Here is a 27,164-nt window from a genome sequence, read left to right as displayed (position 1 = left end):
TTTTTGTCCGCTCGGGGCTAACAATCAATTACTATTAAATGTATATCCGATACTTATTGAGTTGCATGCAATTAAGATGGATATTGATGGAGAGCCGAGGCGCATGGAACCCTTGAATGTAATGCCACACTCAAACGGAATTCAAATTGAACTTCTTATCTATGCGCTGAGGTAGACAACAATAAATTGTGATAAATAAGTGGAAAAGCATAAAATAAAGAAAAATAACAAAAAATCGCATGGCGGCCGAGTCAGCAGAGCTTAAATTGCCTACGCAGGCAATGCGGCCGAAATAAAATAAAGTAAATAAACCAGAAAAAAATCTAGAAAATTGAGTGTTTGGCACGCCGAATACTAAATACACTTATGGATTGAACTCCGCGCAGGATTCTGTAGAAAATATATACAAAATGTTGGAAATCTATATATATTTAAAATAAAAGATAGATTGAAGCAGAGAGAAGTTGATAAGAATCTCTCGAAGAGGACAGTAAGGTTCATGCCGAAGCTCTTTACTAAAAGTGGGTATAGAGATATCAATTTGAATTCTTTATAACACACTCAATATATCTATCTCCATCTCTCTCTTTGTCTTCGTCACTCTACACATTCAGTGACAAAAACAACATATATTTTGCAGGGCATTTGGAAGAGGAATATATCGAATGCTCTCAAAAAATGCTGGGCACTGTTCGCCGAAGTAAACTCTCCGGTTGTCAGTTGCCAGTTGCCCCGGTTCCCAGTCTCCGGCAAATAGACCATTAAAACAAACACATGCACAAACCATTTCCCGATGCATAAAAAATCGGCAAAAGAGACGAAGAGGAGGACTGGAGAAGGAGTTGGAGCAGGATCGTACAACAATAATAAATAGAACAACAAAACGAAACCGAGCGCATTGTCAAATTCTTTTGACACTTATCCCTTGCCGGCATATACCCGGGCATCCCAAATAGCCCCACAGCCAGCTCCCTGCGCAGCCCCAGTCCCAGTCGCAGGCCCAGCTCCTGTCCCTGCCAGTGCAGAGGAGCAGAAGGACCTTACTTAATGCCATGGCTCGGCCTCAGTACCCGACGTGGGAGAACTTAATATGCAAATGGGGCTCATGTCTAGGCCGGGTTGTCACCTGTCTCGCTCGCACGCAGCCATTTCATTCGGTTTGTGCTTCATTATTATTATTATTATTATTATTATTATTTTGTTTTATATGTGTGTTTCTTGTTCTGGTTGCTGCTGTTGTTGTTGTTGGTGTTGTTGTTGTTGTTGTTGGTGTTGAGTATTTTGCTGGCTGCTTTCTTGATTTTTATTGCAGGAATGCGAACGTCGGCCGTTTTTAAAGCCACCGCAGGACCTCACCCAGACCACAGACAAACTCACACTCACACACTCACACACACGCACACATACACACAATACCCGCACATTATGAAGGCTCGGCAACGAGCTGTGTGTGTGCGTGTGTGTGTGTGTGTGTGGCAACACTTACACGAAAATGATGAATGATTTTATGGTTTGCTTGACCTGAATTTTATAGTATGCATGCACGCCGTAGAGACACCCTCCCCGCACTCCCCTCAGCCATTGCTCGAGGAACCCCTATGCCCACCTACGGCTCCTCCAGCGCCCTCCTATCGCTGTCGCCTGAGCATTGCGAGTGGAAAATTTTATGTTTGCATAAGAAATTGGATTTTTGCATTAGTTATGGAAATGAGAAAACTTCAACTTGATTTGTTTTTCACTGGCTGGCTGACTGGTTCTCTCTCTGGCCCGGCTGGCTTGCCTGGTTGGCTGGTTAGTCTAGGGTTTGGGCCCTGGTCAGAAGCAGAAGTGGCAGCACGCTCAGTAAATGCCTTTTTTTTTTGTTTTTTGTTCTTCATATTTTTCGTCGGCTTTTGGTTTGCATTGGTTTTGCGGTGGACGGGTCTATGGATCTATGGCTTTTTGGTGATGTTCCTTTGCTCTTTGCGCCTAATGCTTATTAGATTTGGCTCATGAATCAAAGGCCAGACTGCAAAAACAGACCCAGTGTCTGTGTGTGCGTGTCTATGTGACCTAACTGCCCAGAGATACCCACTGCAACCAGTATCTGCATCTTGAATGCGCCCAGTCCAGTTGGTGGTTGGCAGCTGCACAAGAAGCAGCAGCAGCAGCAGCAGCAGCAGCCCCATCTCATGCCACTCTTTGAGCAAACAAAGGGCTGGCGCAAACAGTTGCATCTATGGCTGCCTGAGCATATTGCGCAATATGCCAAACAAGTCACGATATATATCGCCACATGCGCATATGAAAAGTAAAGCAAATAGTCAACCAGTGCAATATATCATATATTGCTCTATATATTCAAGTTGCGTTCGTATATATATGCCATAGTATATGTAAACTCTTATGTTTTTATTTGTTTGAGAGTAAATAAGTAACAACTTGGCGCACTGTGCCAATAATGCGTGGGCGCTACCAAAACTCGATGCTATTTCGGCTGAATGTATTCCTGGGTGGCGCCACTCAACGCCACTATCGATAGATAGACACCCTGCAAATGCCATGCTGTTGAGTGGGGCTGTAGCTCCCTCGTATAGCTGCAGACACTTGACGCTTCTGTCCGCTGCGATTGACCGATTATAACTCAAGCCGCACACGAGCTGCAGCTATAACAATAGCACTGAATTCAGTGGAGCCCTAGATGGGTAGCCGAAGTGGCGTTGCTCTATAGATTGTTGGGCATATTGGTCGTTGATCAAAGAACTATATGTACAGTTATGAAACTGCTTTGGCTGTTAGAGTTTTAAACTCAAAGTGAAATTAGTGTATTACTCGAGTAGGAAGCTTTTGATTTCTTTCATTTCTTCTGCAAGCAATTTAGGAACTGTATTTTAAAATATGAAATATGAAAAATTTTTTTGTATTTTGTAAAATTTTTTTTTTTTTGGGAGTTTTTATGTTAGGCTTCAATACATTTAAAGTTTTTCTTTTAATCAGTTCATTTATTTTGTTTAGCTTATATAAATTTGTTTTATGAAACTATTCTATTCTTGTTAGCTATGCATCCACACTCGAAGTAGAAGATGGCTTGGAACGCAACACGGACCTAAAATCTATAAAATATTCTCTTAAAAATTTATCTGTGAATTTTACCTCATAAAATATACATATACATATATACATAAATATATAAATGCATATATACATATATATACATATGTATATAATAAATTCATGTTTAGATTAAGCTGCGAAAGGTTTAATATGATGAGATCATCAATAATTACTCTCTATATATTGTATACATATTTACTAAAATCTATAAAATATTCTCTTAAAATTGATCTGTATAATTTAATTCATGTTTAGATTAAGCTGCGAAAAATTTAATATTTTATGTAAATGCATTGTTTATTTTATGCCATATTTAAGATAATAAAACCCCATATATGTATAAATGTATATAATGTATGAGTATATGTGAATGCCTTCTCTCATCATCAAAAATGACTCTCTAAATATTTTATACAATTTTTTATATTCTATAATTATCATATTAATTTCAGGGTATTCACAGAACTAAAATACCCTAACCGTACAGCGCATTGTGATCGCTTTTGGCAACGTTTCAGTTCAGTTTCAGTTTCGGTTTCAGTTTCAGTTTTAATATTGGCAACTTTTTTAATTATTTGCTTGAAACGCTCGACGATTTGTTCGACTCTGTTGTTGATTTGTAGCGCCCGTTGCTTGTCGGTCACAGGGCAATTTGTGGTTGTTGTAGTTGTTGTTGTGGTTGCTTGTGTTATTGCTGGCGAATGGCGCCAAACTATGGCGGCAATATGTGCCAACGGTTGAATAATCTGTCAATAAGCTTTTGTCATCGCTTGGCTACAAATCGAAGTAGTCGCTGTAGGAGCTAGGAGCTTGGTGGCTCTAGCTCTGAAGGAGGTGTTGGAGTGGGCGGTGCGACGGCATGTGCTGCTGCTGCTGCTGCTGGTGCTGGTGCTGCCACAAACAAACATTTTGCTATTGGATGATGCCAGTTGCCAGTTGGCCGTTGCTCGTTGCCAGTTGCCCCCAGGGGAGGCATGTGGCGTGCAGGGTCTGGCCATATATTGCGTCTTGGGCGCGGCTTCTTTTGCGAGCCAAGGGCCAAATAAACAAAAAAAAAAAAAAAAGTAAAAAAAAAATTGGTGTAGTAGAATGGGAGAAAACTTTTTAATAAAGGTCGATTGCTGCATGTCAATTGGAATCTTGCTCCAGCAGCGTGGGGCAGCTGAGGGCAGCGCCGAGCAGTGGGAGGGCAGCGGGATGGGGGCAGAACTTTGGGCTCGTCACGTCACGTCACGTCGCGATTAGCTTGGCAATAGTTCACTCTGCATGCGCATCCACATCCGCATCCGGTTTGCCAAGTGGGGCTGGGGTAACGGCACTTTGTCTTCCGTTTTATCACTTATTACTTCCGTTGCGACAGTTTCCACAGTCGCTCGCTTAATTTGTGTCACCTTTTCGCATTTTAATTCGCTTTTTGGCTTGTAATGAGATTTTTTGGCCTTTGCCGCTTTGCCGCCTTCCCGCTTTGCCAGCGCATCACAAAATGAGAAATGCAATTTAGGACGTCAGTTTGGCTATTTGCATTGCATGCTTTGTGGCGGCAGGGCGGCGATTAGCATTTATATGGGCAACTTTTCATTCATCTAATTGCTGTTTGCAGCTGCCAAAATAAATCTTATGCCATGCCGAACAGAACAAAAGTCAAGTTACGCTGCCCAGCCAATTTCCAAACGGGGTGGGGAGTGAGTGGCCCTTGCACCAAGCCGCAGACGGTGCGGCTAAGGGCGCTGCCCGCAAGCTGCTTGCCAAAGCGATAAAATATACATAAATAACCTTTATTACACATGCTGACGCTCAAGTGCTCGAACTTTTTCAAGTCCACTTTGCACAGTTGTTTTGGAGTAGTTCGTTCGCCGTTTTTGGGCGTCCTTTGTGGCACAGACTTGTGGGCTTCGTTGTTGTTGTTGCTGTTGTTTTTTTTTTTTCTGTTGGCGTGTTGTACGCTTCGCTGTAGTTAGACCAGGTGGCCCAAAATCCAAAGCAGCTTTCATTCCGCATTCCGCCCCGCGATCACCGTCATCTGGAATCCGGCATAAGTCCCACTGTGCCATCAAGCATACTAAACCAATGTGCACAATTCAAAGTTCAAAAAGCGTTTTCCAAGAGCCCTTTACTGCGTCTCTCATGCGTTCGACTGGCAAACTCTCCCAGGTATTTCTCGGAATGTAATACATACTGTCAATACTGACGCGTGTTCATGCGCAAGTGCTAATCTATTAGAATTCTATTTACGCAAGAAGAGTTCGATTCCCTGGGAGTACTCTTCTCATTGTCTCAGCACTTAAAGGCCACCCCGCTGAGCCGATAAGCCATATTAATGAACAACTGTTGATAATTTTGCTAAATTTTTAATTCGGCATTCAGTTAACCCTTTGTGTGCTACACACTTTTGAACGATAAAAACAAGTTATCAACAATTTATATATTTATTTATAAGCTGTAATCTATTAGATCAGCTAATCAATTAGAACCATCATCGCAATTTAATGAAATTTTAAAATAAACTGTTCAAAGGTCAACTCATTGTTTATCGAAAACTGAATTACGCATTGGAGAATTGTAAACAGAAATTATATATGAAAATATTATTGTTGAGCACGTGACTTGGTATGACGATCGCTAAACTGAAACTGCTTGGAGTTAAGGGGATTTGCGTGGCAGGGAACTTAATTAAAATGTTAGTCATACATATATTTATTATTGTATTTATTTAATTACATTTCGAAATACTATAAGTAAGGGGATCTAAAATTCATTGATAAGACTATCCTATTATAGTTATTAAATTATGTAAAATTCGGCATAATTGTCAAATATCTATCCATCGTCTCTTAGTCGTATTTTATATTTAATGTTGGCTTAAATTGTTGTTAAAGTTTTCTAGTTATTTTATTCAGTCTCAGTCAGAGCTGTGAAGCCTTGGCGACTTGAATATTAAATTTGATATGCTGTATGAATTAAAAATAGTTTCTTTTGAAGATACGTATCAAAATATTCTAAGAATAGTTTAAAATTGCAGTCACTAAAACCTTAGGCGGCTGCCAGTTGATTAAATTCTTAAAGATGACTAATGCTAAAGGAAAAATGCTTTTTCTTTTCTGGGACAGACAAGTCGAATGCTAAGAGCATCTCTGTTTCTCAGTAATTTGAAGCAAATATTTCTCTTTAATTTCAAATTATCTCTGAGTCACGGGAATTCACAGCGCATCAAGTGCCTTTGTCCGTACGCTAGAGCACGATAAATGTTTTAATTAAAAATATAAAATAAAAAGCAGCACAGCTGTTTTGACACAAACATTTTAAGAAATAAATGAAATAAAAAATGTGCAGTGAGCTGCAGGTGTTTCAATTATAAAATAAAAAAAAAATATACATACATATACATACATATATATTTTTTATTTGACGCTTATAAGGTAATATAAAGCTGTCAGCTAATCAGGTTAGGCAAAGGCAGCTATCTAATTACCTAAGCTGTCAATTGAAGTGAGTGTGTATTGGGGACAGTTGAATATGTGAGCATACCGTGCGTATACGCTATTTTTGGAATACATTTGAGCTTTGCATACGCTGCAGCAGCAGCAGCAGCAGCAGAGGCAGAGACAGAGACAGCGGCAGAGACAGCAGCAGCCAATTTTAGTTAATTAAACCACGCAAATCCTAATGTGACCTAATTGGATTCCAGCGTCCGCAGCAGCTCACCCTTCGCAGCTGGCAAGTCAGTCAGACATACCGTTAACAGCCGTTAGCCACTTATCTACACTCATTTCGCAGTAACTCAGTCCGAGCGCTGGGCTTTATGTTCTGTGCTTGTTCCTGTTTCTGTTTCTGTTTTCAGTTTTCTTTTGCGCCTCAGATCTGGACCCTTTTCCATAGATGTCTGTGTATGGGCGCTCATCAGCTTGTTGCTGCTGTTGGTGTCCTTGGGTCGCCTTGCGCTTTACTTTGCTGCTTTCCTTTTCGCCGCGCATCCTAATCCTACAAGCAACTATAAGCCTTGGTAATTATCTGCAAAGTGACCATTTGGCGATTAGTTGACGCTCGCCCGCTGCTCTGTTGCTCTGCTGCAGCGCTTCAGCTAAGCTGTGCTCGCGCTCCACCCACGCTATCACACCTATTGCTATCTCGCTCTTCGCCTAGCAATCGATCTGTCGCAGCTAATGTGGACAGTTGCGTGTCGTGTTCAATGCGAGTTGGAAATAAATCAAGAACCCATCATCAATAATGCTCAATAAGCAGATACCCTATATTTTACAGTAAACCCAACCTATCATATACAATATATTGACCTTTTATTGTCTAATTGTAAGAGTATCTATTAGACAATAAAGTTTACCCCGTATATTTGAGCAGTTGTTAATCATGATCTGATTTAGTTTTTAATTTCCAATCTTATCAATGTACTGTAATTTATGCATTTTATAAGATTTATAGAGCTGCTTTAGCTTTTCGCTAGGCATTAGAATATTTCATAATGTTGATAAGCACAAGTGAATTTTGTCTTGTGCAATTCTTGCCTCTTATCTTTATAGGGTATTCACCAATAATCCTTTAATGCTGATTACAACACGGTTCTGTCACTAATGAAATATGAAGCGCCTGGCAACTTGAATTGCTTAGATTTCCAATGTAAGCATAGAAACGTTTTTACTTGGCACAGAGTTGCTTTATTAGTAGAAGCATTATTTAAAATAATAATAATATATATATTTTTTTTTTATTATATCAATATTATATCTAAAGTATACAAAATTTCATTATTAGTAATATATATTTTGTTTATAAATAACAAATTATATTCATATTTTTAGCAAATTATAGCAATGAATTGAGTGAATTTTTATTGATTTTTTTTTTTTTATTTTTTTTTTTTTTTATATATTTATATATATATTTATATATATTAAGAAACGCAAATTTCATTATTAGTAATATATATTTTGTTTATGAATAACAAATTATATTCATATATTTTTAGCAAATTATAGCAATGAATTGAGTGAATTTTTATTGATTTTTTATTTATTTATTTTTTTTTATATATTTATATATATATTTATATATATTAAGAAACGCAAACTTAAGTTCTGCCCCTTAAGTTAATTTCTATTAGTAAATAAAAATTTAAGACTCTTCTTAAAAATACTTTAAATTCAATTTTATATGTTTTATATATACTCAATTTCCAGCTTTTCCACAAGTGCAAGATTCTTTTTTGAAGAGGCTTTAAAATGAATTATATGTATATTCTTATATATGTATATATGTATGTATTATATTGGCTTAGACTGTTGGCTCCTTAAGGCCTTCAGGTGCCTTAATAATCTCTATGACTAATAAGACCTTTAAGTTATATAAAAAAACAGCTTAAAAATAAAAAAAGGAAAACATTTTTAATACACTTACGCAATGTTGAATAAATTGCTTGCAGCTTTAATATATAAATATACACTTTTAATACATTTATGTAATGTTGAATAATTGGTGCTTTAAAGAACTATCGAATCATTTGCTATTGTTTTATTTTATAGTACAAAATATGATTTGCTTTCTCGTAGGAAAAATTACAGCCACACAATTTTATTATACGCCCGCAAAGGGTATTGGATAGTCGTTAATCATCGAGTATTTCCTGCTTTTATGACATCATATATGTATGTAAGTTAGTTCGCATGTCTACTTTTTTTTCTTTGATTCATTACATTTTCCGACATACTTTTATCTATGTCGGCATTCTCAGATGCTTTGCCCTTTATAACTTTTCACATTTCGCTTCGCTCATAGCATTAGGCTCCCGTGTCATTCAGTTGAGTTGTGCCCGTGGTACGTCCGCTGTCGCACAATCTTTTGATCTACTCGTCTCATTTTATCCAATCTCCACTTTACTCTTGCACGCAAATGAGTCCGTCCCTAACATTGCCGCTCCCCATCCCTGCGCCTAGAGCGGCCAAGCTCTGAACGCTCAGCGCATCGCATCGCATCGCATTTCATTGTCTCATTCTCATTTTTTATGTTCATCTAATTTGCATTTGCATAGTTTCCTTTCTGTCGTGCTCCGCTTTCGCTCTTTGTGGCCAGCTGGAAAATATGATGAGTGCCAGCTACTTCTGTTCCGCTCCTCCTTCGGCGTTTCTTTCTGTCACAGGGAGCCGGCACCATCATGGTTTATGAACTGTTGCATACATTTCGCTCAGCTAACAAGCTGACTTAGTATGTGATAATTTTGCTGGCCGATAGTTTCATTTTCATGTTTTTGTCGTAACGAAACATGGCGAACGGCATGGAATATGAAGCACAAAGGACACACTTTTCCGGGACTGCGACAAAAGCTCCAATTGCTCAAAGCGATTCAAGAAATTTCCATAAGGTCCTGCGGTCTACCTACTGTTTGACCCCACCTCCTGCCCCCCTGCTCCCTGCCCACCATCCTTTTTTTTCCGTCTCATCGAAGTCTAAGCACACGCGGCGCATTGAAAATTATTTACGATAACGATCGCATAATCATAATAATAATCACATTATAATAATTCTTGGCTTTATGGCCTCTGGTCTATCAGGACGGCCACGGCCTGCGGTCTTTGGTCGCCCCGGCCATGGTCTTCCTCGGTCTCCGAGAACGTGTAATAGTTGCTAATAAAATGCAATGCCCATTTGCCTCCACATGTTCGAGCTGTGGGCACGCTGCGGGCAGAGTTGAGGTTGTAAATTCTGCGCAACGCATAGCATGAAAAAAGCAAGCAAATATTCCCATATCGAGAACTATATCCGAGTGCTGTGCAGTGGCGGGGGCGATGGGACGATGGTGACGATGGGGACGAGGGGTCGCAAAAAATGGCAACTGCATTGATGTTATTACCTGTGCTGCCAACAATTTGCCAAAGTCAATAAACAAAACTGACAGGCGGACAACTGAGGCGGCAAGGCGACAACGTGGAGACACACGCCCCGACCGCCCAGTCCGCCCATAAGCCACACCCCCACCTATCAGCTATTGCAGTTACTGCTGCATGCATACATGCACAAAATACATACATACATATATGTATGCATGTCGTTTCGCTTGCAGCAAATTATTGTTATGCTTTTGGATTTTGCGCATAATTCTGCAGTTTGCGTTTTGTTGTTTTTCATGTTGTAAGCGGCATTTGGAGTATGTTACTCATACGCCATGTGAGCCAGTTCTAGCATGCAAATGTGTGTGCACGTTTTAAATGAGCCATAGCCTCAGACATGCCATCGAAAAACGAACACCATTTTCCAATATACGAACATACTACATGTATATATTATTACTTTTCTCTTTTTTCCCCATTTTTTTTTTGCTGTGCTACTCTGCTTCTTCTCTTTTGTTTTCGTGTATTTTTTCTTTCGCTCAGTATTTTTCACCATTTTCGATTTGTTTTTTTGAGGTTGAGCCACGGCCAGCTGAGGGCTGCCCGAATTGCAGCTGTCGTCGTTATCATCGACGTCGTCGCTGTCGTCGTGGGCTTGCCATTTCGCTGGATGATTGGTGAGGGTATGCAGCGGAGTCTACAGAATCTAAAATGCACTTTGGAATCAGATGGCATCGATAAATCCTCGCTGAATTAAGACCCCTTGCACAGATAGATTTCAACGTGAAGCAGCTATTAATACCATCTAGTTTTCGTTTCATATTATTATCAGCTTAAGTGGCACTTCGATGTATTTCATTCTATAATTCCCTTTGCCCAATGACAGCTCAGATTATGATAAGCGCATATGTGAATTGATAACGGCAACTGCGTCACTTTCGCGCACCGCCTCGCGCCATTCATCAATAGCTTTCTTATCGTCACTCAATTAGAGTAGCATAATTTGATAAGAGTATATTCATTAGTAATTGGTCTTGCATGAGGTGCGCAAAAGCTGACCAACTGCGGGGGTTTATAAATAGCCAGCGAGATAATCTAGTAACGAATTAAAATTATATATTGGGGGATTATTGGACTATTTCAAGGCCAAATCGATTGATAATGATTGTTTATTGAATTGGATATTTAGATACAACGTACAATTTGAAGGCTAACTAACACTTCCCTGTTCAATTTAATAGCTATGGAATATATTTTAGTTAAGCCGTACTCGATTTTACTTTTTTTTTTTTCTTGTAATAAAATCGATTAGTGTGGATCATAGAAAAGTAAGAAAATGGTATGAAACAAATATGTATTAAGTGTTAAACGTAGGCGTATTCTAGCTAAAGTCCTTTTAAAGTTATATACTTAAGCATTCGATTAATATCGATAAGAAAATATAATCAAAGGACACATCTATTATCATACTTAGTTTACTCTCATGGGCTTTATACCATGCACAGACATAATAACATATAAATCGATAAATATCGAACACTAGCTTATATATATGGCATATTTTGTAGAGTATATAGAAATTTTGGCTTGCTGCTGTTTATGTGCATTCATAAAGAATTTTTATTTAGTTTGCACGCTGCGGTTGAAAACTCGTTTTCAAAAAATCGACAGCGAAAAGTAAAAAAAAAAAAAGAGTGAAAGACTATGGCAAGTTTATTTATGCTTCGCGTGTCTGCTGTGAATTAGTGCCAAATTTGATTATCTATGGCCACACATATAGACATATAAATATACACAGAAACATACACACACACACACACACACATACACACACATACAGAGAAGCACGCCTAAATATAAGTCACGATGATTTTGCTGACTGCTGACAGTCGTTGTAGTGGGTGTTGCTCATATTTTTGTTGTTGTTGCTTTCATCTATTTTCCTAACGCCCCTATTAAATTGATTACTTTAATCAATTCAAATATTTATGGCCTTATTTTTTAATTTCTCATATGAGCAGTTTAACGTAAAACGTAAAAAAAAGTAAATGGAAAAGCCATTTGAAAATGTCATATTCATTTTCATTTTCATTTTTATTTAATAACTTCTGGCTTTAAAATTGTGGCTCTGCTTGGCGCACCTTTAATTGCGTGTAGCCATCGACAGCTACAGATTTTAATGCCATCAGTAACATGCCAAAGAGTAATTAGTGAGCAGCTCTCAGCGCCGGGAGGGGGCGCAGCTGTGAACTAGTTCAAGGATTTGCTGGAAGCACAAAATTTTATCAGTTTTCATTTTTGCTGCTAAAAATCTCAATTTATTAAGCTGTGAAAAATCTGTGTTTAGAAGCTACAAAGAAGTTGCGTTAAAGCTCGAATTTTCATTAAATACTTGTAGCTAAGTACTTAAGCACTTGCAGTGCTCAGCATACAGTGAAGCTTCCGTAATGTGCTAGCTTTTGATTTACCTATAAATAATATTGAAATAATATATAATATTGAAATAATGTATAATATTCCTCTTGACTTTTTGTGGCAATTATTACCAGACCATGGCACATAGCGAGCGAGTACTGTACATGTAGGGGCTGCTGCGCCTCGCCTTATTGATTAGTGCGCACATCAATGCAATGGAGTCTGTATAGGATGCTAAGAGTGTATAAGGACTTGTGCCCCTCAATGAATTTGTCTGCTCTGTGTGTTCTTTGTAATCGATTTCAATGGCTTGGCGGCAAGGAAGCACATTATGGCTTCCCGTCACAGCGACTGGCAAGCAGTCAGTGCCAGTCAGAGCCAGTCAGGCTGTTGGGCTGTTGGGATGTTGGTCTCTCGGCTTCCAGGCTCACAACAATGAATGGCGCGAACAATGTCTAAATCTTTATTAATTCGACTATTTTCAGAAGCTGTTCGCCTTTGCCAGATCCAGGAGCGAGGTGGAGCAGCGCAAGAAACTCCAGTGCACAGTGGGCTGGAGAGACGACGACGACGACGACGAGGCATCGTCTGTGGACCACTCAACAAATAAATTAATAGCCATCAATCAGTAAATCCGCCAAAGGACCTTTTGCTTTGAATGCAAAGGTTTCGTCTCTGTGCGCACATGTGTGAGTGTATGTGTGTGTGTTTTTAGCCCGATGTACGTGGGTGTGTGTGTGTGTGTACTTGTGGGGAACTCTTACAAAGGCGCGCTGTAAACGCGCTCAATGAATGGCTAATATGCCGACTGCACGCGCTCAACAGCTCCCGCCTCCTGCTCCCGGCCCCTGCTGCTCCTGCTCTTACTCCCGTACGAGCTCGCGCTGCTGTGAGGAACTATATGCCTTTCCTGGGGTCAACATACAGGCCTGTACGTGGCAGCAATTACAGTGCAGCATTGATACAGCTCCTCAGTATGTGCCGCAAATCCGATTAAGCTAGCTCAGCTTTAAATGAGCCTGACAGGTGATGAGGGCTTTAGGCAGCCAAACAACTTGAATACCTGTTCCACTTCTTCCTGGAAAGACGGAACACAACAAAAATATACAAATATTTTGGATATATTGTTCTGGTGAAATTTTCGGCCCAAGCGCCCTCAACTCCGGCCAGGAAGTCGTTTTAAACAGTTAGCTCGAATAACGTAAAGTTTTCCTTTTGTCTTAGCTGTTGCGATTTGAACAATTGAGTTGATTTCTTGCTGATCTCCGATGGATCAAGTGAATAGAATTTAAGAGTTAAACGATTGCTGGCTAACGGCGTTTTGACAGTTCAATTTCTTTAAGCGACAGCCCGGGGCCGCATGGCAAATGGCAAATGGCAAGCGGCAAAATGCACAAAACAGGAACATCCACAACAACAACAACAACAATGGCAAACAGCATCTCATAAATCATTTCGCGATGTCTATGTCGAGTATGATGACGACTGGCAATCGGGGCATCTGATTGACTACTGTCAGACGAGCGGACAGACAGTTAGACTGACAGAGAGACAGACAGAGGACAAACCTATAAACCTACAAACATACAAGCAAACAGCTATAGAAGCGGCTGTAAGCATAGACCATATATGATGCTATATGCTATATCATATTCGCATGTGTGTGTGTGTGTGTGTGTGTGTGTTCTAGTACCACGTGCATTTACTGTAAACGAAAGAGACACTGCGAGAAAGAGAGGGCCATAGAATTGATGTCGAGGGCTCAATAGATATGCTGCAGCATTCATATGCACAGTCGCCGTCGCCGTCTCTGCCAGTGATGACTGCGCAGCCAGCAGAGCGTAACAAATGAAATGTGACACATTATGCGACGAGGCGTATAACTGTCTTTCTCTATCTATGTGCCAATGCAGCTGTATGTATATATATTGTATATGTGTGCGTGTGTGTGTTTGTGCGTGTGTATTAAATCAAATCGAAATGACTTTCGTACTCTATCAATGTCGAAATTATGCAATAACTTCAATTGATTACGAGTGCGTGAGTAATTTAGTAAAACCAGCACATGCGTGTGTGTGTGTGTGAGTGTGTATATATCGGCAATCAGTGGCACCCTTGTGCGATACTGGGTCCTATATACGAGGACAGTAAAACGTTTAAAGTGTCATGTTGCGGCCTGTGACGCTTTGCTGCCTCGTTACGCGGCACTTGGTTGCCTTTTCTTACTTTATTATTATTTGCTGTTGCTGTTGTTGTTGTTGTTGCTGCTGCTGTTGCTGTTGCTGTTACTGTTTGCTTTGACAACCCACTTACTTAGATAGACGGGCCACCTGTCCCGTTGTTGTCCTGGCTCCTGTAAGCAAATCGCACGCATCGACATGGCTGAGAGCGAAAACCCTTCAACTTGGCTTGGTCGACGTCTTGCCGCTGCTCCTGCTGCTTCTGGTGCTACCGCTGTTATCTGCCTGCTTAGCTGATGGCTCCTGGTATTTGCCTTGGCTCAGGGCCCGCATGTGTTCGCCATATCCAGTTAAAAGGATAATGGAGCACAACAATTTTTACACGCATATATTTTACAAATATTTGCATTTTTGCCTGGCTGCCTGGCTGCCTGTCAACTGAGCCAACAGGACATGGCCAGGATACCAAAAGGGGCGAGCTTGCCTCGGCTTCGGAGCACATAACTTTGGCGTACCTTTTGCATTGCTTCTTTTCAAGACACATTTGCGTCGTACTTTTTGTTTCCCCTCGGCTTTTAGGCCTGTAAAGTCTCAACTGCACATAAAGGGATTGAGTACGTGAGTGTGTGTGAGCGTGTGCGAGCAAAGGATTTAGTATGTCCTCAGCTAAAGACTGTGCTTTGTAACATATTCACAGTTTCGCCAAGTGCGTGCTACGATCGCATTAAACGCCCTTTATACGCCACTCAATGCGATCGCAGAAATCAGATATGAATTTATATGAAAATATATACAAAAGGATTTATCTGAGAGGAAAATTTTAAAATAAATATCTAAAGATAGATTCACATATATAGTAGTTATTTTATTAATTCTGCTTAGAGCTTATTATGATGCTCAGTAAAAATAATAGCATTTATAAAATTGTTTTGGGTAATAAAAATAATATATACAACTTAACAAAATATGCTGTTTCCATATCATTGTTACTTGGGATTAGTCGTGAGTCCTCCCAGTGACATGAACAGCTCGAGGGCCGCCTTTCGCATGACCTTGCCATTGTTATTGAAGGGCAGCCTTTCAGTGAATCGAACGCCTCCATGCAGCTGCTTATTTATGGTGGGCAGTCGCTTGGCCACATGATTCACAATATCGTCGTGAGTGATGTCGCTGCCTGGCATCTTGACCACCAAGGCGGCGGCCGCATCCATGATTTCCTCAACGGGCACGCCCACGACGCAGACGTCGCGCACCTGCGGCAGCTCTCGGATCACATTCTCGATTTCCGTGGGCCAGAAGTGAATGCCTTTGTATTTAAGAACCTCCTTCTTGCGATCTACTACATGCAGCAGATTGTCGTCACTGAAGTAGCCCAAGTCCCCGGTATGGAGCCAGCCCTCTGGGTCCAATATTTCCATCGTGGCAGTGGGATTGCCATAGTAGCCATTCCATTTGATGGCGGAGCGCACATAGATCTCACCGATCTCATTGTGGCCCAAGCTATTTTCGTTCTCATCCACGATGCGTATGGTCATGCCGGGCATTGGCTTGCCTGCAGCTGATGCTTTCTGGACTCCGGCATTTAGTGTGATCAGTCCCAGCTCTGTCATCGCGTAGGCTGAGTTGAACGTTGCATTGGGGCAGAGCTCCCGCAAGCGTTTTAGAGTCGCATCTGAGGCAATGCTACCGCCATAGTTTAGGTTGCGCAACGAGGATAATGCGCTCTGCGTGGCCTTTGGACAACTGGCTAGAGCTGCCATCTGGGACGGTGCCATGGTTACATAATTGATTTTGTATTTCTGTATCAGCTGGACCATGTTCTCCGGCGAAAAGGGCTTATCCGATAAGATGCGAGTGCTGCCGAATACCACGCAGAACATGAAGGCCCACAGACCAGATATCCAGTCCAGGCCACTCTGTAGAAAGTAAATCGTCTCACTGTTGACAAACCTAAAATATGCAGAATTTTTGATGATGCGATGTGATTTTACAATCACCAATTGTATCCCAGATGCACTTACAAATTATCCTGCATGAGCACACTGTTTGATATGCACACGGCTTTCGGCATTCCCGTTGTACCGGATGAGCACAGAATGGCCACAGTTTGATCGCTGCCAGCTTTCAACGGCTCAGGTCTGTGAATACGATAATCTCAGCTATGCGAATCTATTCACTATTGTTGACTCTTGATTGACACTCACTGGTAGAACTTTTCCGTTGTCGTTGGCTCCAACAGACTCTGTATGCTGGGCTTACCTTCCAGGGGCTCGCTGACCGTATATACCTCAGGACTCCAATCCTTGGTGGCCTCGACAATTTTATCATATTGCTCTTTGTCGCAGAATATTAGCTTTGGCTTGGTTATCTCGAACATGTACTTCACAGTACCTGCACAGCAAATGTTTTTAATTATAAAGGACTCACGTACACGGAATTCACTCACTTTCGTCCAATATCGGATTGATGGCGTGAAACGGAGTGCCATTGAATAGGCAGGCTACGCCCAACGGCATGACATAGGTGGTATTTGCAGCTGCAATTCCAATGACGCTCGTGTGGTCTAGCCCTTGCTTCTTGAAGAACTGAGCTATGCGAATGGCCCACGTGAGGGCCTGTTCAAATGTCACGGTCACTCCATCAGTATCCGATATCTGTGAAATATTTGTTTATGAAACCATGATCCTGCTTGAGGATAACTCCATTTGATGCCCACCTGGCATACGTTCTTTGGCCAGTTCTTCATGGTATTGAAGATGATGCGACCCGCAGATGTATCAGAGCTATACATGGAACTGCGAGCTGGGGCACTCCATGTTTTATCTATGCTATTCCATTTGGATTCCATTGTTGTTAAGTTGTTCGCTCCAAGCTGTCTTTCGCGACTATGCATAGTTTTTATTCATAAGCTCTATTTATATATATAACTGGCTGGGGACAGAGCCCCCAAGAAAGTGCTATCTCATAGAATTAGTAGCTATCTATTATCTATTATAATTATCAATTAGATTATATACTGTAAAGACAAAAACATAATACTCTTTAATTATTTGATAAATTCATAAGGTATGCACGATTCAATATCTTTAATTGTACAGTTGAGTCCGAATATTTCGAAACGGCAAAGGGATCCGATTTTTTTCGATTTATACAGAAATTCAAATAATCGGGAATTTTTTTCAATGAGATTGAATTTTTTTTTCAACTTATCGAGATTTATGACAAACTATCGAAACTCAATTGTATTACCAATTCTTATCATTATTTACTTCGGAAGAATTATTATACAACTGAGAGCATAAATATATATGCATTGCAATAGTAAGCTCTATTATTGTATATACACGAGATCAATAAGCACAAATTACTATATAACACATAAAATTGTATTTATTAATAAATTTTCATACTTCAAGATTCGATCTTGACCTACCTCAATACCTTTAGTTGACGATCATAATTTCTAACTCTACGTAAAGTCCCACGATTTATAATCATTCAGTAAGTCTATAAATTAAAGTATGTTTCAGACACGTTGTTTCGTTTTTTATAACTGTGGAGTCTAGACAGGGGAAGCTTACTCGTGCTTACCGTTATCTGCTAAAGTGGTACGATTGCTTAGATACGCGCACTGAGGCAATGGCAAATCGTGAACTTTTTTGAAGAGCTATTAAGCGCTATAGAACATCGGCTGATAACACAATTATTCAGATCAGTAAATCAAAATAACCAGCTTTTATTGCTAAAGTCACAGGAATTGAGTACAGAGTTTCAGGCTGTCACTATTTCAGATGGAGCACATTGTCCTCAACCAAAAGAATTAATACTTTATATGTGTAATTATATATTATTATTATTAATATTATCTTTCTTAATACTATTTTTTTAAGCCTGATTCTATTTAGAGCTCAGTTGGATCCCCGAAGGTCCAGAGGATAAAGTCTTTTGAGTCTGCGCCGTTGTTTACCATCAGAACTTTGTTTCCCTAGAACTTAGTTTCCCAATGAGTTGTGCAATTGTTGGAATATCTAGGTTCCGAACGAACCAGCTAGTTCCAGTCTTTCTCTTTATTTGGCAGAACCTCAATTTATTTCATTGATGTCTTTGCAGAACTATAGCATTACTATAGCTTTATAGACAACATAGTTAGTACGATAGTTGTTGATCTGACTGAAAACTTTCACTTTGTTGATAAACAATGCATTTCTTAAATATTTCATGAACTTTCAAACTCATTTCGTTTTAGTTTATTGATGGAAGTACGTTTGATGGTATTCTAATCAAATTAAATTGTGCGTAACATAGTATAGATTTAGATCTTCAATAAAAGATTTTGACATCGAGTTAAAGTTAAAGTTAAATAATTTTTTATTTTTGTTTAGTTTCCCTTAGTTGTTGTCCCACCCAGTGATTTATACAGCTCGCGTGCCGCGATTCGCATAGTCTTTCCATTGTTGTTGACGGGCAGCCTTTCAGTGAATCGAACACCGGCATGTAGATGTTTATGTGTGGCGACAAAACGTTTGGCTACGTGATTCATAATTTCTTCCGGAGTGATGTTGCAGCTTGGACTTTTGACCACCAATGCGGCGGCCACATCGCCAAGCACATCATCAGCTATGCCCACAACACAAACGTCACGCACCTGAGGCAACTCTCTGATCACATTCTCGATTTCAGCGGGCCAGTAGTGAATTCCTTGGAATTTAAGCATTGCCTTCTTGCGGTCAACCACATGTAGTAGATTGTCGTCATTGAAGTAGCCTAAATCCCCGGTATGTATCCAGCCATCACTGTCCAGAATTTGGCTTGTGGCCTCGGGATTGCCATAGTAGCCGTTCCAGTGCATTCCTGTGTGCACAAGGATCTCGCCGACCTCATTGTGAGCCAGGTTTTTCCCGTCCTCATCCACGATCCGTATTTTCATGCCAGGCATAGGCTTGCCAGCAGCTGATGCATTCTGCACACCTAGATTGAGGGTTATCACTCCAGCTTCGGTCATCGCGTAGGCTGAGTTAAACGTCGCATTCTTGCACAATTCTCTCATGCGCTTCAGAGTCGCATCGGAGGCAATGCTCCCGCCGTAGTTCATATTACGTATTGAGGACAGAGCATCGGGGTTGGCAATGGGGCTAGTGGCAAGCACGGCCATTTGAACAGGTGCGAGAGTCATGTACGTTATCTTGTATTTCTGCACTAACTGCACAATGTTCTCCGGGGAAAAGGGCTTATTCGATATGATGCGAGTGCTCCCGTACACCACACTGAACATGAAAGCCCACAGACCAGTAAGCCAATCCAGACCACTCTGAATGAATAAGATCGTTTCGCTGTTGACAAGCCTGTAAAAGATTTAGTAAAATAATTTATGGTTGATTTTGTTCCTTCGAATATGTACTATCCAGCCTCAATATTTGTATTGCGGTTTATATTTAACTTACAAGTTATCCTGCATAAACACATTATTTGATATGCACACGGCTTTCGGCATTCCCGTTGTTCCGGATGAACAGAGGATGACCACAGTTTGATTGCCACCACATTTTAAGGGTTCCGGACTGCGAATATAACATTAGTAAGCAAATCTATTCAATATTGTTGACTCTTGATTTTCATTTACCGATAGAACTTTTCTGTAGTCGTTGGCTCCAATAGGCTCTGTATGCTGGGCTTACCTTCCATGGGTTCGCTTATTGTATATACCTCAGGACTCCAACCCTTGGTGGCTTCGACAATTTTATCATATTGTTCTTTGTCACAGAATATCAACTTGGGCTTCGATATCGCGAACATGAACTTGATAGTTTCTATTTAAAAAGCTATGCATTGTAAATCAGGCATTAAAATACGTAGAGTAGACCCACCTTCATCAAAAAGTGGACTTATAGCATGAAACGGTGTCGCATTAAATAAACACGCCACGCCCAACGGCATGACGTAGGTGGTATTTGCAGCTGCAATTCCAATGACGCTCGTGTGGTCTAGTCCCCGCTTCTTGAAGAACTGAGCTATGCGAATGGCCCACGTGAGGGCCTGTTCACATGTCACGGTCACTCCATCAGTATCTGATATCTGCAAAAGAGCTGGTATTAAGAATTTGATCCTGTTTTAGGGAGATCCATTCTATGCCCACCTGTATAACATTCTTTGGCCAGTTTTTCATAGTATTGAAGATGATACGACCCGCAGAAGTATCATAGTCATACATGGAGCTCCGAGGAGATCCACTCCACGTTTTGTCTACACAATTCCAATTACTTTGCATTGCTGTTGGCTTGATTATTAAATGGTATTTCTACGCTCTGCACTGCCTCGTAGGCGACTATGCAAAACTTTCAGTTATTAGCTCTCTTTATATTGAAAACTGACTGGAGAAAAAGGTGAAAAGTGTTATCTATTATTTTAATTATCAATTAGACTATATACTATATAAGACAGTGCATTGTCAATAGAATTATTTTTGGTATGAGGGATAAACGGGTAGATGGATATGCAGATGGATAATGAGATGGACAGTCGGACAAACGTGGCTGCATTAGCGCAGTTCAATATCCTGATCGATAGACTATATATATTCTAACGAGTCTGCATCGATTATTTCAGATGACCTTAGGGTATATTTAGAAAAAGGAATTTAAAAAAAAAGTGTATAAATATTGGGAATTGAAGATTCTATTTCGACTAATTATTCATCAATTAAGTCAAAATGCCCTGCCACAATTGAGAATAAGTCGTATACCCTTTACGTATTTTCAGGAGTCAATAAATATTATGAGTGATAAGCCCCATGCGTTCATTTTTTATAGCTACTGAATCCAGACACCTGCTCGTGCTTACCCTTATCTAAGAAAGTGGCACGATTCTTTTTCATTTTCTTTTGTAGTTGTGCAATTATTGAGAATTATTAATAAGAGACATTGAACGCTATATATGTACGTAAAACTATATATATTTACTAGTGACGCATTGTTCAGCTGAGTGGGGAGTTTCGGATTTCATTTCATTTCAGATAAACCATTAGAGCTATCAAGTCTACAAGATATTCGATTTTGGACAAGTTTTTGTTCTCATATGAATGCTTTCACTTTATTCAATTCGATTAGTTCCCAGTATACGCCATACATGAAATACAACTTATTATTATTAATTCTTTATCTTAGTAAACGATGTTTGCAATTGAATTAAGACTGATTATTTTTAATTTATGTTTAGTTTCCTTTAGTTGCTGTCCCACCCAGTGACTTATATAGCTCTCGGGCGGCAATTCGAATAATCTTTCCATTGTTGTTGACGGGCAGCTTATCAGCGAAGCGAACACCGGCATGTAGATGTTTATGTTTGTGTGCGACAAATCGTGTGGCCACATGATTCGAAATGTCCTCTTCCGTGATGTTGGCGCCCGGTACCTTCATCACCAATGCGGCGGCCACATCGCCAAGCACATCATCAGCTATGCCCACGACACAGACATCGCGCACCTGCGGCAGCTCCCGGATCACGTTCTCGATTTCAGTGGGCCAGTAGTGAATTCCTTGGAATTTAAGCATTGCCTTCTTGCGGTCAATCACATTTAATAAATTGTCGTCATTGAAGTAGCCCAAGTCTCCGGTATGGATCCAGCCATTAAAATCCAGTATTTGACTCGTGGCAACAGGATTGCCATAGTAGCCGTTCCAGTGCATTCCTGTGCGCACAAGGATCTCGCCGACCTCATTGTGAGCCAGGTTTTTTCCGTCCTCATCCACGATCCGTATGGTCATGCCGGCCATCGGCTTGCCAGTGGCTGATGCATTCTGCACACCCACATTGAGCGTAATCACTCCAGCTTCGGTCATTGCGTAGGCCGAGGTGATAATCGCATTTTTGCACAACTCTTTTATGCGTTTTAACGTTGCGTCGGAAAGAATACTACCACCGTAGTTCACATTACGCAAGGAGGCCAGGGCGTAGGGCTTGGCTGCCGGGCTAGTGGCAAGGACGGCCAATTGAACAGGAGCCAAGGTTATATAATTTATCTTGTATTTCTGCACTAAGTGCACAATGTTCTCCGGCGAAAAGGGCTTATTCGATATGATGCGAGTGCTTCCGAATACCACGCAGAACATGAAGGCCCACAGACCAGATATCCAGTCCAGGCCACTCTGTAGAAAGTAAATCGTTTCACTGTTGACAAGCCTGTGAAATAAAAGAGTAGAATAAAGCTTAGAGGACAGACTTTTCCATCTGAATGGTATTATATTAAATTGCGGGGTAAATCAGGGATAGCATCCTGTGAAAACTTCTGTACAACTTACAAATTATCCTGCATAAACACACAGTTGGATATGCACACGGCTTTCGGCATTCCCGTTGTTCCGGATGAACAGAGGATGACCACCGTTTGATCTCCGCCAGTTTTCAGGGGCTCCGGACTGCAAATATAACTTGGTCAACCTATTCACTGTTGTTGCTTCTTGTTTAACACTCACCGGTAGAACTTTTCCGTTGTCGTTGGCTCCAACAGACTCTGTATGCTAGGCTTACCTTCCAGGGGCTCGCTGACCGTATATACCTCAGGACTCCAACCCTTGGTGGCCTCGAAAATTTTATCATATTGTTCTTTGTCGCAGAATATTATCTTTGGCTTGGTTATCTCGAACATGAACTTGATAGTTTCTATATAGCAAGAAAATTTGAATTGGAATCAGGGGCTGCCTTTTGCGGAATAGACTTACCTACGTCAAAAAGTGGACTTATAGCATGAAACGGTGTTGCATTAAATAAACACGCCACGCCCAACGGCATGACATAGGTGGTATTTGCAGCTGCAATTCCAATGACGCTCGTGTGGTCTAGTCCTCGCTTCTTGAAGAACTGAGCTATGCGAATGGCCCACGTGAGGGCCTGTTCGCATGTCACGGTCACTCCATCACTATCTGATATCTGTGAATAAGTTTTTTTTTTTTTTTTTTGTTAACACAGTCGTCATTTAGGCGAAGTCCATTTCAACGCACTTGCAACACTTTCTTTGGCCAATTCATCATGGTATTGAAGATGATACGACCCGCAGATGTGTTATAGTCATACATAGAGCTCCGAGGAGATCCACTCCAAGTTTTGTCAACGCTATTCCAATTGCTTTGCATTTTTGTTGAGTTAACCACTAACTAGGACTTTCAATCGCTCCAAAGTCTCGCAACCGACTATAGAAAATTTTCATTGAATACCTTTCTTTATACCATTTTAAAGGTAACCGCTTTCTTATTTACTACCCACTTAACTTTCTGTTTTACTTATCAGCAAGATATTGTAGTATACTATTCCAAACATTCATTTTGCTGATTAGCTCTAAGGGTACATATATATATATTTACGGATTTACATCAGTTTGTATGATTTATTTATTTTAATCAGTTTTTATTTTTTATCTATGGAATCTGCTGATAGATTCTGATTATACAAATAATCTTTAATCTTCAAGTTTGCACATGTGTATGAGTATAATGAGGGTAATGAATACGTTAAGCGTTGCTTATCGCGGTATCATTCATATTTCTATTACTTAACGGAAAGCAATTCAATATTGTAGTATAATAATATCTACTCGGATTTACTATTTTTAAAGGGACTGGATTATAAAACGCCAATGATATCTCTAGTAGTATGAAAGTTTTAGCAGTCTAAGATTACGAGCCCGTTACTACTGAAGTACGTTCAGAGCGATGGATAAATACTAGTAGATAGACCCACCATGTACGCATGATGTCGTACATCAATTTATGTTTTCATTGGAGAATCTATATGACGTGGTTTTAAAATGAATCTATACGCATTTAAAAATCAGACAGATATACATTTTGGGTTTCTTAATTTTTGTTTATTTTTTAAGGTGTTGTTTTGGTTTTCATACAATTATTTGAAGCAACACCTTGCTTACTTAGTTCGTTTTAGACGGAATCCCACCAAGGGACACAAAGAGCTCGCGGGCCGCCTTTCGCATGACCTTGCCATTGTTATTGAAGGGCAGCCTTTCAGTGAATCGAACGCCTCCATGCAGCTGCTTATTTATGGTGGGCAGTCGCTTGGCCACGTGATCCACAATTTCTTGTTCAGTGATGTTGCAGCCCGGTACCTTCATTACCAATGCAGCCGCCGCATCACCAAGCAATTCATCAGGTATGCCCACAACACAAACGTCACGCACCTGCGGCAGCTCCTTGACCACATTCTCGATTTCAGTGGGCCAGTAGTGAATGCCCTTATACTTGAGAACTTCCTTCTTACGGTCAACTATATACAGCAAGTTCTCGTCACTGAAGTAGCCTATATCCCCGCTATGGATCCAGCCATCACTGTCCAGAATTTGGCTTGTGGCCTCGGGATTGCCATAGTAGCCGTTCCAGTGCATTCCTGTGTGCACAAGGATCTCGCCGACCTCATTGTGAGCCAGGTTTTTCCCGTCCTCATCCACGATCCGTATTTTCATGCCAGGCATAGGCTTGCCGGCAGCTGATGCATTCTGCACACCTAGATTGAGGGCTATCACACCCACCTCGGTCATCGCGTAGGCTGAGTTGAACGTCGCATTCTTGCACAATTCCCTCATGCGCTTCAGAGTCGCATCGGAGGCAATGCTCCCGCCGTAGTTCATATTACGTATTGAGGATAGGGCATCGGGGTTGGCAATGGGGCTAGTGGCAAGCACGGCCATTTGAACAGGTGCGAGAGTCATATACGTTATCTTGTATTTCTGCACTAACTGCACAATGTTCTCCGGGGAAAAGGGCTTATTCGATATGATGCGAGTGCTCCCGTACACCACACTGAACATGAAAGCCCACAGACCAGTAAGCCAATCCAGACCACTCTGAATGAATAAGATCGTTTCGCTGTTGACAAGCCTGTAAAAGATTTATTAAAATAAATTATGGTCGATTTTGTTCCTTCGAATGTGTAAAATATACTATCCAGCCTCAATATTTGTATATTGGATTGCTGCTTATATTGAACTCACAAGTTATCCTGCATGAACACATTATTTGATATGCACACGGCTTTCGGCATTCCCGTTGTTCCGGATGAACAGAGGATGACCACCGTTTGATCGCCACCACATTTCAAGGGTTCCGGACTGCGAATATAACTTTAGTAAGCAAATCCATTCAATATTGTTGACTCTTGATTTTCATTTACCGATAGAACTTTTCTGTAGTCGTTGGCTCCAATAGGCTCTGTATGCTGGGCTTACCTTCCAGGGGTTCGCTTATTGTATATACCTCAGGACTCCAATCCTTGGTGGCCTCAACGACTTTATTATAGTTCTGTTTGTCACAGAATATTAACTGTGGCTTGGTTATCCCAAACATGAACTTGATAGTGTCTGTTCAGGAACATAATTGATTATAAGTCGAGGATTGACATTTGCAGACTCACCTTCGTCCAATATCGGATTGATAGCGTGGAATGGTGTGGCATTAAATAAACATGCCACGCCCAATGGCATGACATAGGTGGTATTCGCAGCTACAATTCCAATGACGCTCGTGTGGTCTAGTCCTCGCTTCTTGAAGAACTGAGCTATGCGAATGGCCCACGTGAGGGCCTGCTCAAATGTAACAGTCACCCCATCAATATCTGATATCTGTGAAATAATTTGTACAATAATATGATCCTGTTTTAGTAAAGGACTTCTGTATGTTACCTGGCACACGTTCTTTGGCCAGTTCTTCATGTTATTGAAAATGATGCGTCCAGCAGAAGTATCAGATTTATAAATGGATTTGCGAGGAGATCCACTCCATGTTTTATCTATGCTATTCCAGCGGCTTTCCATTGTTACTGAGGGACTTCTGTATTCTTCGAACTGTCTGAAGCGACTAAGTTTCGCTGTGATTTATTCTTATCTTATATATATTAGTTTTATGGACAAACCCTAGGGCGCTTTATCTTTTAATATCCCCAAATTTAAAATTTGGCTTATCAGCTAAAATAGAATGCTCATTAATGATTATATTATATTATTTTATAATTCTTACTGATTAATATTTATATATATTCTATATAAATATTAATTAATAATAGTAATTATGAACACGTTGGCTTGCAAGTTCCTCAGTTGAGTTCATTTAAGTCTACGCTTATTGACTTTTGTTTTAATCTGTTCTTTGATCTTAATATAGGTAAATTCATCTTGCTTAATTGAAGTTCAAGTATTGCTTATACTGAGTAATTAGCTTGGAATCCTTTTTAAACAGATTGAATTTTCGAGATCAGAAAAAGGAATCCCAATAAAATGATTTCCGAAGCAATATTTTTTCTGAAATAACTCAATTGAATACTATTAGCTTTTCGAATTTCTTGATAATTGATTTTCGTATATAATAAACTTTTCAGTGTGTTATATTAATTATTAATCTTTCACAGCTGCCAAAGATTATGCAGTATTTAACTACCTTTTATAGTCTGGGAACAGTTAAAATTATGTAGCATACTTACAAAGAAGCTAGTAACTTATGTTAACTAACATTTGCTCACTCTGCCAATCATATCATATCAGTCTGATGGTTTATTAAAGAACTAGAACTAGATATCGAAATTGAAAGAAGTTTATCTTGCTTGTACTCAGCTAATTTCTTTGACTGACTGATGGCAAATAGACCTTAAT

The 27,164-nt window shown here is 40.3% G+C and overlaps 4 protein-coding genes across 5 annotated transcripts in view; all 4 read right to left on the bottom strand.

Moving 5' to 3' along the window:
- Positions 1-15,482: 15,482 nt before the first annotated feature.
- LOC115562582 (uncharacterized) lies at positions 15,483-17,394 on the bottom strand. The gene is made up of 5 exons (XM_089257568.1): positions 17,238-17,394; positions 16,968-17,175; positions 16,726-16,912; positions 16,543-16,659; positions 15,483-16,471 (listed from the first exon to the last, which is right to left on the bottom strand). The coding sequence occupies exons 1-5, from the start codon at positions 17,367-17,369 to the stop codon at positions 15,508-15,510; spliced, it is 1,608 nt and encodes a 535-aa protein (XP_089113694.1). The 5' UTR covers positions 17,370-17,394; the 3' UTR covers positions 15,483-15,507.
- A 1,478-nt stretch (positions 17,395-18,872) lies between these two features.
- LOC115565508 (uncharacterized) lies at positions 18,873-20,839 on the bottom strand. The gene is made up of 5 exons (XM_089258623.1): positions 20,655-20,839; positions 20,386-20,593; positions 20,142-20,328; positions 19,963-20,079; positions 18,873-19,863 (listed from the first exon to the last, which is right to left on the bottom strand). Exons 1-5 carry the CDS (start codon positions 20,784-20,786, stop codon positions 18,900-18,902), a joined length of 1,608 nt encoding a protein of 535 aa, XP_089114749.1. The 5' UTR covers positions 20,787-20,839; the 3' UTR covers positions 18,873-18,899.
- An 860-nt stretch (positions 20,840-21,699) lies between these two features.
- On the bottom strand, positions 21,700-23,723 carry LOC115565606 (uncharacterized). Its single transcript, XM_089258620.1, has 5 exons — positions 23,515-23,723; positions 23,236-23,443; positions 22,990-23,176; positions 22,816-22,932; positions 21,700-22,696 (listed from the first exon to the last, which is right to left on the bottom strand). Exons 1-5 carry the CDS (start codon positions 23,644-23,646, stop codon positions 21,730-21,732), a joined length of 1,611 nt encoding a protein of 536 aa, XP_089114746.1. The 5' UTR covers positions 23,647-23,723; the 3' UTR covers positions 21,700-21,729.
- Positions 23,724-24,430: 707 nt separating this feature from the next.
- The window catches only part of LOC108658547 (uncharacterized), an 81,752-nt gene continuing 79,018 nt past the window's right edge, over positions 24,431-27,164 (bottom strand). For both annotated transcript variants that reach the window (XM_089258621.1, XM_089258622.1), the window contains exons 3-7: positions 26,202-26,386; positions 25,934-26,141; positions 25,694-25,880; positions 25,515-25,631; positions 24,431-25,401 (exon numbers count right to left, since the gene is read on the bottom strand). In XM_089258621.1, coding sequence (XP_089114747.1) covers positions 24,438-25,401; positions 25,515-25,631; positions 25,694-25,880; positions 25,934-26,141; positions 26,202-26,333 — 1,608 coding nt within the window. In that variant the 5' untranslated portion in view covers positions 26,334-26,386 and the 3' untranslated portion in view covers positions 24,431-24,437. The remainder of the gene's footprint in view (positions 25,402-25,514; positions 25,632-25,693; positions 25,881-25,933; positions 26,142-26,201; positions 26,387-27,164) is intronic.

This window comes from Drosophila navojoa, chromosome 3 (assembly GCF_054131105.1).
Source record: "Drosophila navojoa isolate 15081-1374.11 chromosome 3, UAZ_NAV_1.0, whole genome shotgun sequence".
NCBI classification, from domain to species: Eukaryota; Metazoa; Arthropoda; class Insecta; order Diptera; family Drosophilidae; genus Drosophila; species Drosophila navojoa.
This window is presented reverse-complemented; position numbering and strand designations above follow the sequence as displayed.

Bases quoted from the DNA above. Each gene is read 5' to 3' on its own strand.
- LOC115565508 (XM_089258623.1), bottom strand. From the start codon at position 20,786: ATGCAAAGTAATTGGAATTGTGTAGACAAAACGTGGAGTGGATCTCCT. The intron at 20,594-20,654 runs GTGGGCATAGAA...GCTCTTTTGCAG, and splicing joins GGCCAAAGAATGTTATACAG to ATATCAGATACTGATGGAGT. The intron at 20,329-20,385 runs GTGGGTCTACTC...CTTTTTAAATAG, and splicing joins AAGTCCACTTTTTGATGAAG to AAACTATCAAGTTCATGTTC.
- LOC115565606 (XM_089258620.1), bottom strand. From the start codon at position 23,646: ATGCAAAGCAATTGGAATAGCGTTGACAAAACTTGGAGTGGATCTCCT. The intron at 23,177-23,235 runs GTAAGTCTATTC...CTTGCTATATAG, and splicing joins AAGTCCACTTTTTGACGTAG to AAACTATCAAGTTCATGTTC. The intron at 22,933-22,989 runs GTGAGTGTTAAA...TTATATTTGCAG, and splicing joins ACAACGGAAAAGTTCTACCG to TCCGGAGCCCCTGAAAACTG.
- LOC115562582 (XM_089257568.1), bottom strand. From the start codon at position 17,369: ATGGAATCCAAATGGAATAGCATAGATAAAACATGGAGTGCCCCAGCT. The intron at 17,176-17,237 runs GTGGGCATCAAA...AATATTTCACAG, and splicing joins GGCCAAAGAACGTATGCCAG to ATATCGGATACTGATGGAGT. The intron at 16,472-16,542 runs GTAAGTGCATCT...TGCATATTTTAG, and splicing joins GTGCTCATGCAGGATAATTT to GTTTGTCAACAGTGAGACGA.